Source organism: Dipodomys merriami, unplaced genomic scaffold, assembly GCF_024711535.1.
Source record: "Dipodomys merriami isolate MVZ:Mamm:240054 unplaced genomic scaffold, mDipMer1.0.p SCAF_6, whole genome shotgun sequence".
Lineage (NCBI taxonomy): Eukaryota > Metazoa > Chordata > Mammalia > Rodentia > Heteromyidae > Dipodomys > Dipodomys merriami.
In genome coordinates, this window is record NW_027206179.1 from 34,702,498 (window position 1) to 34,718,873 (window position 16,376).

Here is a 16,376-nt window from a genome sequence, read left to right on the forward strand (position 1 = left end):
TAGATAGATAGATATACACTAATTGAATGTAGAGACATCAAGACACTGTCTCAAGCTTAGGAAGAATTGGCTGAATCACTTACTCAGAATGAAGACAGCTGGCATAATGCTAGTATCAGAATGGCTGTGAGGGTAGGCCTCTTAGATTCCCTGAACAAGTTTAGTTAACTGCCACCACATAGATTAATTGTCTCACATAATCTTACATATTTAAGGATAGAATTTCAAGTTCAAAATGAATGGTAACATATTTTTTAAGATGATACCCCATCCAAAAACAAACAAACAAATACTACTTAGTGACCTAACATGGTTCTCCATTGTTTGTTTTGGGTGGTGCTGGGGTTTGAACTCAGGGCATCACACTTGCTGGGAAGGTGCTCAACTACTTGAACCACACCTCCAGCCCCATTGGTTAAAATTCTTTCTACTAACTCTGAGGTGCATTCAAAGGGAAAGAACAAACCGAAGAATACTGTAAATTCAGTGCCAGACCTTTCTGACTGACATGAGAGTCACAGAACAAGACTCTCGGGATCTGGGATGGCCTGTGTTTGTGACAAGAAAAATAGCATAAATCATGAATAGATACTCGGTGGTAAATAAAGCACATGGAGACTATGTTCTAAATAAAGAACCTAAGCTTTCAAAAATGACTGTAAATTGATGAAAGGTTTGGATATTCTTTCACCATTGCATTTGCAACAAATTAAATGTTCCTAATCAGATAGCAGTAACGCCTTCTTGCTCAAAGAACAGCTCAGATAAATAAAGCTATCTCTGTTCCTGTAGACAGCCCATCATACATTATCTGTGGCTGGGATTTGGGCATTGTGGATTGGGAATGGGAATGGGAAATTCAATCCAACGGCTATTCTCATTGCTTTTGTTTGATTTATGCAGAACTACAAATTCCGGTCCATCTCACTCACTTATCCCCCCTTCAAACATGCCAAAAAATATTGTCCAATCTCCATTGAAAACAAAATATTCCCTCAAACAAAAGTAAATGAATAGAATTAGAGATCTAGACATTTAAATGAAAGAGGGAAAATGGGAACAAAACATTCCAGATATCTTGAAAGCTCCTAATTCATGGCTCTTATTAGCTTACAAATTTGTACAGAAAGCCAAATGGCCCTCTTCTGTTTTCTTCTCTTCCAGTCATTACACTATATTAAACAATGAAAAGGTTTGCAGGTTTGGGATGTAAACAATGAAATATTTATACCCAGGATTTTCTCATTGCTCATCATGATTTTACCATAGCCTGCAGTATAAATAGCTCTTTTGAGCTAGTAGAATACCTGACATGCAATCATATCTGGTGATCAGGCAAAATATCTACACTGAGCATTGTTGAGATGATAGGGAAGATCATGGCTTTACACCAATAACATGGGACAAAGGCAAACACAATTAGGTATGAGGTATAAACAATGGGGTTCTAATTTCATAAAGAGGCAGAAATCACATTTCACTGAATCGCTTAGAGGTCACTTCACAGAGGGCCTGATATGTGATCAGGACCTTCCGAAATGGAAGGATTTGCACAGGTTGATATGACGACCCTGAGGATGGGCAAGATTGCTGTGTAGACAAAATGGAAGAAACAAAGGCAGAGTATTTGGCGATTATAGAAAAGTCTAATCTGGTACTGAACATAGAATAAATATATGCATGAAGGCAGAAATAATTGGAACATTACACTAGAAACAGCTTAGCCAAAGCCTTCAAGAAAGTTATAAATAATTAAGTGGACAGTAAAGACAGAAACAATGGATCTTTGGGCAGAAAAATAAAACTAGCATTGATGGGGAGCAACGGTTTAGAAGGTAAGACTGAGGAGATATAAGCAAATATGAATGGCCACATTTATATTGGACTGTGAGTTTTTTAACTGGGTGAGGTCACATGGGCAAGAGAGGTGTTTCAGATGTTCAAGCCATACATGCCTCTTTTACACAGAGATGGGGACAGGATGAAGAATCAACACTGAGTTCAAGGGCTCTGAATGTAGCTCCGTGACAGAGGACTGGTCTCACAGGTATGAGGCCCTGCATCCTGTCTCCAGCAATCATAAAACAAACCAAGTTATAATGGTTCCAGAAAGGTGAGCACTTTGGGAAGAAAATTGAACATGGCCTAGGACATCCTCAATGAAGGTATGAAACAGAGATGGAGATTTAGGCCAGCAACACAAATTCAGGGCTGGAGACTTGGCATAAGGTTGGACAGCTGAGGTCACTAGGAGGAGAAAAAAAAATCACTGGCAGAGGCAGCAGAGGAAGAGCACACCCATTATTTATTAGAGGGTACTTAGAGAGAGGCATGCTTTTTCTTCTTAAGTTATATGTAGTAAACATCATGGGAGTGTGGCTCATATTTGGATTTTTAAAGATACTAACTAGGATGAAACAGCAAGAGAAAAAGAAAATCAAGCTTGAGAGCCTGAGACCTCACCCCTTGTCAGCTTTCTGAAGTGAAGTGGCCACCTTGACAATGTTGTCGAGGTCCTGACTCCTTCAAGCAATGGAAAAAAAAAAAAGATCAATGTCAGTGGAGCTAGGATTGAAGGAGTTGAAGGTTTTCACCTGTTACTAGTAAAGCAATGGATAGTCCACATGAACCCAAGTATTGAGGACTTCAATAGAATAACAAAGTGGTCCTATCATAGAAGCTCACGGCCCACACAGACCAGCCATCTCCCTCTGACACATACATACATTGCCCACACCCTACCTATTCTTCATCACTCTGCCTTGGTGTTGGCTCTACCATCTCTAGAACCCACTGGAGGAACTACATTTTTCTCCTAAAATATTGGAGTTTCAATATTTCAAGTTCTGTACTTTAAAAAGAAATATTGAAGTATATCATATATATATATATTTGATAACCGCACAGTAAAACACATTAAAATTTGTAACTAACATTATAAATGTTACTTTACAAGAAAGGAAATGGAGGAAGGGAAGAAGGAAACAGTGCACTAGCTGTACACATACACATATACATACAGATACATATACACATACACATTCACATACACATACAGAAGTGAGCGGGAATGACTTTAGGAGTTTAGCTCCTGTGTCCAAGGAACATTAAGCAATGGATGCCAGACAATAATTAATCCTCAAATGCGATGAAAATATATTTTATTAGGCATCTCAAAGGAAGAATATATTTTAAATGGTAGGATCAATGGAAGTGTCTAAGGGTCAAAGGGCTTGAATCCACATTGATTTCTGTAGACCATGGAAAGGAATAACAAGGAAAAATTTTCTAGGTTTATCTGTAGTCAAGACGTGTGTCATCAATGGTTAGTAAGGTTGAATGAAGAGAAGAATTTGTTGTCAGGTGAGTTGGAAAACAACATCTACTTTTGGTGATTGGCTAAAGGTTCTGAAAACTCCCACTGCAAAGACAATTCTATGGTTCTTCTTTCACAGATTATGTATGCCAGTGTGTGGCATATAAGAGAAATCTGAGGAATGCTGCAGGTTGTACAATACATTTTTAGGGAAAAGGAAAGGATTCATTTCAAACATTTTATGTTTCAAACTGGGACTCTTCTGAACTTTGAAGACTTTTCAATCAAAATATTTTGAACATTGATTTATCCTGTCGACAAACCTTTAAAATGACACTGTGAAAATACTTCCAAAAAAGAGTATATTTCTCCAAATGAAGGAGAAAGAGCATTAAGTAAGATACAACCAGACCAGATGCTGAAGCACACAGGAAGTGCTGGACAACAGGTATAAATCTATACTGTTGTGAGGAAAAGAGACATTTGGGAAATGCCAAGAATCAGCACTGGGTGGAGCCGGTACTGATACTGCAGGACAGGCTGGAGATCACATCTAGAGCCATCACAGGGTAAAGATTTTGCAGCAGTTTTTTGCAGTTCAACTAGAAATGACTATATCCTGCTATTCATGTACACACACTCACAATGTGGCCTCAAACTGGAGCAAGTGGTAGGAATCTGAGGTGAACAAGTCTTTCCTTCTTTCTAGGAGCTTGATCTTATTCTGTAACTATGTTCATTCATCCAATTTTGGCTTTTTTGGAGTGTCCTAGGTATTGTACATATGTTTATCTGAACTAGGGAAGGGAAGGGGAACAACAAAACAGTGAGACAAAGGACAAAGGGGGAACCTATGCAACAGCAATAGTCACAAGACACTATGTTGGAAATGATCTGAACAACTTGGGGAGACCATTGGGAGTAGGGAAAGAGAGAAAAAACTGAGGGGGGGTAACAAGTTAGATAAGAAATGTAATCACTACCTTATTTATGTAACTGTAACCCCTCTGTACATCACCTTGACAATATAATTTTTAAAAATAACATACAACTGTGTCCACAGGTCCTGTGATTTGCTTAGGATTTCCCTACTGCAGTGGTAGCCCCCTGGATGGTCTTGAATTTAGACAGCATTCACTCAGCGCTATGATCAAGGTCATTTATCAAGAGATAATGTGTCATTGTCTTCACAGATCCTCTAAGGGATAGAGATCACTATAGTGGCCTCAGACAAGCGTCCAAACTTTACAAAATTGATGGCAATTAAATAAAAAGGGAAAAAAATACTGAAGCAAACAATCTTATGAGTCAGAAGAATGATCAAAATTTGAAGAGAGGATAGAAGATGACTAAAACATATAACAGATGTAAAACGTTTAGTCTTATTTGTTATAAATAATTTTTCTCTATTTGAGGATGGGCTTTTCTAGGTAAATGTAAGCTTTCTAAAATGTCTCTCCTTTCAACTTTGCTTATTCTTCATACTGCCCTCAAAATTATGGTTCTAAAATGCAATAGTATCACAGCCTGTCCTTACTTAATTTCTCACTATGATTCATGTAAGTTCTTTTCGACATGATATATATTTTTTCATCATGTGACATCAACCTTTAGAATCAGTCATATTTTCTAATCTCGCACCTTTTGGATATCCAAAACATACCTAAGAAGACATAAATGCTTTTCTTCCTCAAAGCAAGCATTAAATACACACCTATGTATTTATGTACATGGTTATATTTTTCACTGTGCTTGGAATGCTTTTTCCCATATTCCACAAAGCTCAAACTACTATTTATTCTAGAGTTTCCATATTCAATAATAAATATCCAGATATTTATTAATTTCACATAAACATGGGTACAAAATAATAACATATATCTTATTTAATGTATTATGAATATATTGCTAATATACATAGTGCTTATAATAGAATAAAAACATGTCTAGCATTTGAGCTATCAGATCCACTTACATCAATGGAGTAACTAAAGGAACTTTGCAAAAACTACCCAGCATGGAGTAGATGTATTATATAGAAGCTGAAATTCCTGGCTAGAAGGCCTAGCTAGGAAGTCTCAGTATGCTGTACTGTGCTCCAATTTCTTAATCTGCTTAATGGGAAGAATAAAAAAATTGACAAATAAAAAGCAGGTCTGTGGGGAATGGCACAATGGACATCAATTCTCAGAATAAGATCTAACAAAATTGCATAGAAATAATCACTGTCAAGCTGGGCGCCAGTGGCTCACACCTGTCATCCTAGCTACTCAGGAGGCTGAGATCTGAGGATCACAATTCAAAGCCAGCCCAGGCAGGAAAGTCTGTGAGACTCTTATCTCCAATAAACCACTAGAAAACCGGAAGGGGCATTGTGGCTCAAGGAGTGGAACCCTTGCCTTGAGCTGAAGAGCTGAGGGATAGCTCTCAAGCCCAGAGTTCAAGCCCCATGACCGACAAAAAGAAAGAAAGAAAGAATAAATGAATGAATGAATCACTGTCTGTGACCTTAAAATGTCTATGAAATGTCTACAAATTAAATCAAAAATAAAATAAAAGGCTTAAGATACAAAGAAAAAGAAAAATTATTTAAGTAGCTATAAAATATTTATCTTATTACTCACTACACTGAAGTCAGCTAAAAAATGATTTATAATTTGCTGTTACTTTGTACTCTTAAAATGCTTTGTCCTAGCAAAGCATCCTTATCATTTCTACAATTGCATTTGTGTACACAAGAGTCACTGTACCTTATCTTTCTTTCAGTGGGTCTGTTGGTTTCTGCTTGTAAATCTGGTTTAGGTTGACGAATCTGCCTAAATTATTAAAGATAACATGTGAGATAAAAAGACACTTCTCAGTTAAATTTAAATTATTAGAAGATATTTATATTGAAAACTTTAAATATACTTCAGAACAATATCACCACTTGACATAACAAAGTTTACTTTTGGTCTTTTTTTTTTTTTTTTTTTTTCAGGCAGGAAGAGAACTTTATTTACTGAACTGCATGGCGGAGAAGCACAATGACCCCCCATCCCCACCCCCAAGGATTTATGTAGAGCAGGGATAGGAAGAAGTATGGCCTGGTGGGGAAAATGTTACTTTTGGTCTTTAGCTTAGCTAACATTCAACAATTTCCTGTTTGAAAGTCTGGATTACAATATGCTAATATAATCATTTTATCTTCTTCTCCTGTACTCTTTAATTCACAGAATACATATAGAAATACCTGTTCTACATATGTTTATGTTCATTTTTTTGTTTCCTCAGAACATTTTCATACTTAACTATTAAACAATAGAATATAACAATATACACTACAGTATATACTATCTATACCATATATATACCATGTACTGTATATAGTATATATAGTATATACTATATATGTGGAGTATACTATATACTATGTATAATATATTACATAATATATGATAATAAAATAATAAATAATGATATGGTATTTTACAATAGTAACAATCTTTTTTGTTGTCATATATCATAGGGATGACTTTTTTCTTAAAGACTTATCCCATCTGAATACCATCAAGCAAGCTATTGCTCATAGAAGGTAATAAATCTGTATTACTAATACATCTACCACATTAAGAATGGCCACAATGAAGAGAGAGCATTCAATTATGCAAGGTTCTGTTACACTTTTTTAAAAACTTTTATTTTTATTATCTTTAAGTAGTTGTACAAGGGAATTGCCATTTAACAAAGTAGTTTATGAATACAATATCTCTTGATCAATTTGTGATATGATTTTTTTCCTCTGTTCTCTTTCTTAGAACATGGGTGACCTACTTATCCACTTTTGCTTGTTCTCAAGAAGTTACATTCAACTAGTTTTTGTTCTCCGGAGGACATGTGTTAATTAAATTTAAAAAAACTTTCCCTTTCATATTCTTTCATTAAAATCATCTAGCTGTGATTAAAGTAATCAGGGTTGAAAACACATGCAAGTTGTCCTAATTTTATTTTTCAGATCATTGGTGGAAGAAAGAAAAGAGAGTAGTAAAACTGGATAAGACCAATTCCTGTGAAATTTAGCTTCTTTTGAATCTAAACAAGCTCATTGCTCTAGTGCTACTGATTTTAGAATAAAATTTAGGTGATAAAAGGCCAATTTATCTCAGCTTTTTAAAGAAATCTTATTCAAATTACGACTTAATTGCTCAATACTACGAGAAGATAAATCAGGTAAGATAAAACCTTAAGAAGTTATTTTTATGAGATAATTATAAGTATTGTACAAATGAAAAGTTATAAGTCTAATCCATATTATTAATTAGTTCTGTGATAGAATATTCTCTTGCCTCATTAAAAAATTATGCTCTCATCCTAAGGACAAAATTTCAAAGATTCTGTGAAGTTTTACTGAATAGAAGTTTATAGCCAGTTTTCATCACCAGAAGAAAGCTTGATGGGCCACAGTACTGCTTGTTGGTCAGCACTTTCTAGCTGGTTACCCTCTTACTAAAGAACAGTTCCATAATTGTGACTTGTTGAAGAATAGCTTGACAAATTGTGTCTTACATGGTGTCAAAAAAATCACCATCAAAAAAGCAAAAATACAAAAGAACCAAAGGCAGGCAATCGAGCATATCTAATATATGCAGTCTTCAGTGAGATACCATTTCTTAATCTCATAATAATGATCATGGAAATGTGGAATGTATGTCTTGCAAAATGGTTCAAGATTATGGAACCGTGTGATGGACACTTCCTGAACACAAATATTGGTTTATTTTCTGTCTTGAAACTGTATTTCCATAAGACAATAGTATTCAAAATCAAGAGTTGATAAGTCAAATGAGGGAAAGTCCTGTGAGTGTTTCACAGGTGAATGTGCACAGAAAACATATCCTGGCTTTGCACAAAGCAGGTCACAAATCTACTTCTTATTTCTCTGGAACTTCAATTTGACAAGAAATTCTCCAGGTCCTCGATCTTACCTATTATCCCGTCTCAACTGGTCAGGAGAAGAAACAGCAGAACTGGGTTTTGGAGGTATTGGAGGGTGAACCGCTGAGTCCCTTCGAAACAGAAAAACAGCAATTCATTTCACCATGGAATGATGGTGGATGTGGGATCTGTTCATTAAATGCACTCATCGCCTACATGAGAATAGCTCTTACATTCTATACTCCCATATGTGAGAGGCACCATAGTTGAGAAGCCAAGGAGGACAAACTTTCTAGAGATCAAATAGTTAAAATGTGGTATTTGAAAAGTTCATGCAACCAAACTGGAAACCCTGCACTCTTGGACTAATGCTTGCACTATGAATTTCTTTAAATAGCTTAGTATTTGCTAGTATGTTAAGCTCAATCAAATCATGGCATTTTCAGTCGGCCGCACATGAGCGTAGTAAATGGCTCTTGAGCATTAACGTATAAGCTTCTTTAGGAATTATGTCAGCTAGCAGGCTGCTATGGAAACAGCTTTAAATTTCACAGACCTCAAGGTAAAGTTGGTTTGAAGCATTTAGCCAAATCTGATACATATTGTCACATAGGCTATTTTGACACTAGCAAAGTATAAGATACATCATTAGCTGAAACTTTCCGATAAAGTACCACGTAGCCTCTGGGTTACCTTAATTCTATGATGGAGGAATAGAGATGGCCAGTTACAAGTACATTTTGGAAGGAGTCAGCTGTTCCGGAAGGCTTGGCATGCCTCACCTTCTACTGCTACTCCAGTAAGGTTTTTTTTCTGTTTGTTTGGTCAGTTGTGGGGCTTGAACTCAAGGCCTGGGCACTGTCCCTGAGCTCTTTTGCTCAAGGCTAGCATTCTACCACTTTGAGCCACTGTTCCACTTCTGGTTTTTGAGTGGTTTATTGGAGATAAGAGTCTCATAGGGACTTTTCTGCCTGGGCTGGCTTTAAGCTGTGATCCTCAGATCTCAGGCTCTTGAGTTGTTAGGATTACAGGCCTGAGCCACGGGCACCCAGCTCTCCAGTGGATTTGTACCTAGTGAGAACAGCCCTGCAATGTGAGTGCATGGCTCCTCCTGGCCTCTCTGTATGCACTGAGTCAGGCCGCATGAGTCGCCAGCTGGGTGACAGTGGGATACCCTGATTCCATTTCTTCATCTGTCATAATCCTTCTGTAATAGGGTTGTTGGGGGATTGTCAGGACTGAATGAGATCAGGCTTTTCTCCAACACTCTTTGGTAGCTTTCTATGTGCAATGCACTCTATGAGCTAGATAATGCCCCCTGGCTCTCAAAAGGTTTTCAATATACAAATTAGTATATGTCAGAGGGAAAGAGTCCATATAGAAAAGTAAAACAGAGTAAGGAGACAGAGTGAAGGCTGGGCACACTGTTTTATTTAGAATGGCCTGGAAGGTCTCTTAGGAAGGTGAAATCTGAGCTAAGACCCACAGGACCTGACAGAATAAACCCTGAGGTTACCTGCAGAAGAATGTCTAGATACTGTTTTCACCCACTTGAAAATGGTATTTGATGGGATGTGATCAACAAGGAAGTTATCATAGCTAGAGAGGGAGGGAAGGTGGGGGGGGGGGAGCAGGGAGGGGAGGATGTGTATATACCACAGTATTTGTCTGGAGATCAAGAATAGAAGGGAACAGTGGATGAGCCTGAGGAGGAGTGGCCAAGGAGAAAAGATGAGGAACAGGAGAGTGTGGTAACCTCCAAGCCAATCAAGCAAAACCTTTCAAGAAGGTCACTGGCTCTGCAGAATGAATGCTACCAATAGACCATGTTAAGCAAGGACTGGGAAATTAGCATAACTTTGGCAGCAAGGGGGTCATTGGTAATCCTTGATAGAATTGATAGACTGTTGGGGAGGTGACATTATAGGAATGGATTTAGAAGAAAATGGAAGACAAAACACCAGAAAGATTGGAGTAGGAGTTTTGTAATGAAGAGGGAAGAGAAGAACGGTTAGCTAGCTGGAGTTAGATGGTCTACGGCAGATCATTGCTGCATATAGATGTGATGCGAAGAATGATCCAGCGAATCATTGATGCAGAGTAAGGGGAATTGCTAGATGGATATTCTTGATAAATGGTGGACTCCAAGTCACTACTGGGTTTTAAAATCAGGGGCTGGGCACTGTCCTGTTGTTTTTTGGTTTAAGGCTGACACTCCAGGGACCCCCTTGGGTACAGAAAGTTCTCTGTTGTTTACTTTTGTTTTCTCAACACAAAATGAATGGCAGACATTAATTAAAGTGAGAAGGATGAGCAGGTGTTGGAGATAAGGAGAGAGAGAGAGAAAAAATAATATATGAAATAGGAAATGAGGAGAGAAGGATTGTAGGAAGAGCCAAAAGCTGTGGCTGAGGTGAGGGATTCCTGGAATGGCTGTCTTGCATGTAGGCCAGAGTGGGAAAGGGTTTTCCATTGGGATACTGACATTCCTAATGCAGTAGCAAAGGCAAGAGGTGTTTGTGAAAGACAGAATGTCTGAGGCCAAAGTCTCCAAAGAATGAGGTGGAGTGACTCACAGACCTTCAGAGGCTGCAGAGGTGAGGAGGAGAAGCTCCTGACAACAAGGCTTCAAAGGAGAGGGGAATGGGGGGGGGGGGGTAAATGGACAGGAAATGGCAATGGGAACAAACAAGACCCCCTTTGAGCCCCAAACAAGCCCTTCTGATATGTGTGATTAAGGAAAAAGCACCCCTCAGTGGAAGTTCCAGTAAGGGAGAATCCAAAGAAAGGTTCATGACCATTCAGTGGGGGGCATAAGGTGTCTTTGCTAATCATGGATGGAAGGCTGGACATAGGGATGTCGTTCGGTTTGGGGTGAGTGCTGGTCCCAGTGGTGAGAACAATCCCGACTGTAGGTGCTAATGCCATGCATGCTGGTGTGTGGTACTCACACACTTAGTCTGAAGGCTGCTTGGCAGTGTATGGTGAGGGAGCGGTGAAGACTCTGGGTGACAGGCAATGGGAGCAGTACAGCGCAGTATCTCCTGGCTCCTGTACTGATGGTGGCTTCTGAAGCAGCAGGGCAGAGACGGAGGGCACGATAATAATATTCAGAGAAGTAGTATCTCTGTCCTAGTTTAATGTCAATATATGGAGCTTATTTCACCTGTAATGATACCATCTTTTTTTTTTTCTCCCAAAGTGTCCCGATGTTGGGCATACACATCCAGTAATATTCTATAGCATATCTGTGTCGAGTAGCTGATTGAATGTTTCCTCGCAAACACAGAGAAAAGGCAGAAGGAAAGAATCTGTCCTGGATAATAACAGGGTTGCATAGGGCACTGGATGCCTGAAGACAGGCAAGATAGGAGAAATGGTATGATGCCAGGCTTTGTTTATGCCAGACTATGGTAGAATGCCTAAGTCCTCCACCAGTATTGATTGGGTAGGTATGGGAGAAAGACATGAGTAGAGAAAAGTGAGATCTAGTTTGCGGATTGCTCAGGAAAGAAAAGGAAGGAGTCAAGAAGAACTGAACTGGCAAGAATAGCTGAGAATACTACTTAGATGATAAATGATTCTTCCTTGCTAGAGCAGGAGTTGTGCAATTCAATAGGACTTTACTCAGCTGGAGGGGGGTTTCATTTGCATCTCTACAAGGCTAGTCACAGATGAGAACCTGTGTGTGTGTGTGTGTATGTGTGTGTGTGTAGGGGGTGGGGTCAGGGGAAGATGAGAAAAGTCATTTATGCCATGCCAGAGAGCACCACAGGAGCCAAGCAAGGGGATTAGAATGCAAGAGCCAGGCAGGAAGCTGTGTTGTAAAGAGGAGGAAACAAGAGACATTTATTGGAATGACCCCCATTAAATTCTCTTTTAAGACACAAAGTTGAAGCTTGACCGCCCATCCCCCATCCCCCGTGCCCTTCCCTCACTCTGCAAGTCCTGCACAGGGTCTGGTAGCAAATAATGCAAGGAAGAGTTTGAGGAATGAAAAGGCAGTTTTCATGAAAACTTGCAGATTGTATGACAAAGGCCGGAGTTAAAAGCAATCGCTGCAAGGAAGGCTGTTTATGTTACTCCACAAGCTGTTGGGAAGATCATTTCATTCCATCCTGGTATTTTTCAACAACCCTTTTGGTTCTGAGACTTTGGTTCCAACTGACTTTGTGAACATTTCTGTTACTGTAACAGAACAGCTAGGTTCTACCTCCTCATATTTATGTATTTCTTTTCCACATTTCATTGTGTCTTGCTTTTGTTTCAGAATTTTAATCTGAGCTGGAATTTATGACTGATGGAGTCTCATTAATCCTCCATCTTTACTAAGTTCTCACATACAGTCTTTGGTTTCATCCATACGTATAACTTGGGGGTATGATTTTATTTTATTTTCACTAAGGCTCAGAAAATTGAGTAAATTTCCACATTTTCTTTTTCTTTCGTCTGTTTATTGGCATCTAGGAGATTTCCTGACCTGGCTATTGTGAAGAGTGTTACTGTAAACATGGGTATACAGGAAGATTCCATCAAGTAAATGTCCAGGAAAGGTATAGCAGGGTGGTTTTCATTTTTTGAGGAACCTTTGTACTGATTCCCACAGTAGCAGGACTAATTCACATTTTCACCAGTCATGGATAGGAATTCCTCCCCACAACCCCTACATCCCTACATTGCTTCCTTCATGTTGACCATTCTGACCAACTCAGGGGAGATGGGATCTCAGTGTACTTTTGATTTGCATGCCTCTGATGGCTAGCTATCAAGCAACACTTTAGAAACAATAAACTTTATCTCTAGCTAATACTTTAATTGTTTTCACATGTTTCTTTGTTGCTGTTGTTGGTCATGGGGCTTGAACTCAAGGCTAGTGCTCTAGCACTTGAGCCACAGTGCCACTTCCAGCTTTTTCTGCTTATGTGGTGCTGAGGCCTCATGCGTACACAAGGCAAGCACTCTACCACTGAGCCACCTCCCCAGCCGCCTTTCACATGTCACTGTAATGCTTTATTGAGTGTCAGACAGTCTTAATTTTCACAAAAAAAATATGCTAGTTAATTTAAAGATTTTTTTGGATTGGGATAAAAATCAAATCTAATATTTTTGTGCAGCAAGGAATTGAATTTTATAGAGGATTCAGTACCAATAGAGTTAAAAATTTTTTGAAGCATAATTAGAAAGGTTACATTTTACCATTTATAGTTACAGACAGAAAAATATAACTATAGTGCAAGGTTGTCATGGAAACTTCCCTTCTCAATCAGGATTTCTTTTTCTCCTCTAACCACACCAGTCAGCTAACTGTAAGTGAAAAACACTAACAAAGAAGAGGTTTATTCTGATGCACTATATTCATAAACTGCTTTGTAAATTAGCAATGCCTTTGTACAATTACTTAATGATAATAAAAAAAATTCAAACAAAAGAAGAGGTTTAAAAAAGTAAGGATGAGAAACAATGGTAACAGGTAAGAAATATCATATTTCATCCACTATTTCTTTTTGTCTCTGTAATTGACAAATAGGTTTTGTTGGTAGTGGTTATATTGTGCTTCTTAAATCAATATTCTGGATGGCACTCACTGTCTATACTGTCTGTTTGCTTTAATGAATGGATTTCTCAAGTGGACCTACAATGACCTTTAATCACTGAACCTTCAAACCATCTAAATACAGAGCCAGAAGCATTTGAATTTATCAAGTTTTACCAGTGGGTTTGGAAGGCAGAAAGCAGTTTAATGCCAAGTTTCTAGACTGATATTCCCAGATTCTATGTCTCCTAAGTGGCATTCTTGTCCACTTCACCTCTGGCTTGAGTCTAGCAAATGTGATTACTCTGAAAGGGCTCAGAGACCATGGGAAAGAGTTTAAGAGTTTGAAATATTAGCGCATGCACTACTGATGGCAGATAAACTTCTTTGTGTCAGGCTGTCTGACACTTTTTAAAATGACCTTCCCATCATTTTCCACATGGATGACAGGTAAACTTTCACATATGTGTCACAGTCTCTAGCACATGGTCAGAGTGCAAACTGCAGAACAACACAGCACTAGCTATTAAACTAGAAATAGGAGACTGAAAAGTTATTTAATCTTACCACAAACAATCGATATCTACCCAGCATGTCCCATGCTAACAGATGTTTGTCCGTTGACAAACATTGGCTTTCTTGGTTACAAATGCAGAAAATTCCCTTGGAAGAAGAGATCATTGCTCCACCTACATAGATGCACACACACATACATTTGTGCACACCCACAATCACATACTAGTGCTCATGCAATGCTCACCAGCATTACAACCTCAGCTCTGTTCTACCCCTGCTCCTGGCTCACTCTTACTCATTCTCTGATGTGTTTCTTAAGCACTGTCTTTTGAGCCAATGGACTCCAGATGCATCCTCGTTTGCCTCTTTTTACACACACACACACACACACACACACACACACACACACACACACACACACCATATGTTGTATCTGTTCCTACCTTTTGCAGTCATGATCTTTCCAAGAGCCACACTCTCAGTCAGGCCCAAGCCTGTGTAGTGATCCTGACTCAAAATGGTACCCGGATAGATGTTGAGACTCCTGAAGCCAGGACTGGGTGTTTCACATATCCAAGTGCCAGACAGCTAGCAAACTATTTTCTTAGCTCATAGCCAGAGATCAAAAAAAATTTTTTTTTTGGTTTAGGGTGTGTAGAAAGGAGAGAGGGAAAAGAAAAGTATTTAAGTACACAGAAATAAGGCCCAACTACACAAACAGGATAACAACTTGAAAGAAATTATCTTGTGGATACTTAAAATCAATGAATTGAGATGTACATATTGATAAAATGCTGTGAATATGTTTATGTAATCTTGCAAAGGCTTATATACCGATGCCAATTGAAGGGTGGGGTGGGGTTGGAAGAGATGGGAAAGCAGGATGAAAGGGGTAACGTAGATCGAGATGCACTATATTCATAAACTGACATGATGAATTAAAACCCCTTTGTACAAATACTTTTAAAGATAATTATTAAAGTTGAAAAATGATGACATTTAGCTGAATAAAAGTTAAATGATGTTTCAAGCTGGCACACTATTCTTTATCACAAGGGGATCATCGACAATAAGATTTCTGATTCTAGATAGCAAAAAGAACCTCATGGGGCTGGGTTCCCATGGCTCACGCTTGTAATCCTACTTACTCAGGAGGCTGAGTTCTGCAGATCTTAGTTTGAAGCCAGTCCCGGCAGGAAATTCCCTGAGACTCTCATCTCCAATTAACCACCAAAAAGCTGGAAATGGAGCTGCAACTCCAGTAGTAGAGCACTAGCCTTGAGCAAAAAAGCTCAGGGACACTGCGCCAGGCCTGGAGTTCAAGGCTCAGGAATCTCTCTCTCTCTCTCTCTCTCTCTCTCTCTCTCTCTCTCTCTCTCTCTCTCTCTCTCTCTCTCTCTCTCTCTCTCTCTCACACACACACACACACACACACACACACACACACACACACTTATATCAAGAGCTGCAGGAGCTATGAGAGGAAATGGGATTCATGCCAGGCTTAAGGGATGGTGTAGTGGTATTAATTAGATGGTGGAATCCCTCAACCCACTCTACGTCCACCCTACCTGCCTCTCATTTCACCTTATATTCACCAGCTAACAGTAATAGTCTGGTATCAGTTTTCTAGTTCTCCACTGACAATTGACATACATTAAGGTTCCACACTTGTTCTTTATTATCTTCTCCACAGGCAACAACTTTATGCTAAAGAGTGGCATGAACTTACACATGGGAGCTCCCTCTCTGACTCTTCTTCCGCTCAGAGGGCCCGTGTCCTCCTACACATCTAGATGGTGGGCCTCCACCGCCCTTGCAGTTGTCCTTGAGAATCCTCCCTGTTACAAGTTGACTCCCTAAGCAGGTGACTGACTGGTCAAAGCACCAACCAAATTATGCTTATGGCAAGCTACTGCCACCTAGTGGTAATACATTTTCTGGGTTCAGCACCCTGATCTCTTTAATTTATTACAATAATGATTGAATAAAGGGGTGTTAAGGAAGACAGGGAGGTCAATGACAGTTTGAGGCTTTAAGTGTGGACAGGAACACATGTTGATGTGAAATAACATGAAAAAAGAAAACTGTAGTCTA

General features: G+C 39.0%; 1 protein-coding gene across 2 annotated transcripts in view; it reads right to left on the reverse strand.

The window, feature by feature from the left end:
* Positions 1 to 16,376, reverse strand: part of Scel (sciellin) — a 90,329-nt gene that overhangs the window by 37,898 nt on the left and 36,055 nt on the right. Inside the window, exons 9-11 of one of the 2 annotated variants that reach the window (XM_070001946.1) lie at positions 8,281 to 8,361; positions 6,067 to 6,132; positions 2,464 to 2,523 (exon numbers count right to left, since the gene is read on the reverse strand). In XM_070001946.1, the coding sequence (XP_069858047.1) occupies positions 2,464 to 2,523; positions 6,067 to 6,132; positions 8,281 to 8,361 (207 nt within the window). The remainder of the gene's footprint in view (positions 1 to 2,463; positions 2,524 to 6,066; positions 6,133 to 8,280; positions 8,362 to 16,376) is intronic. The other variant, XM_070001948.1, reaches the window with a different exon arrangement.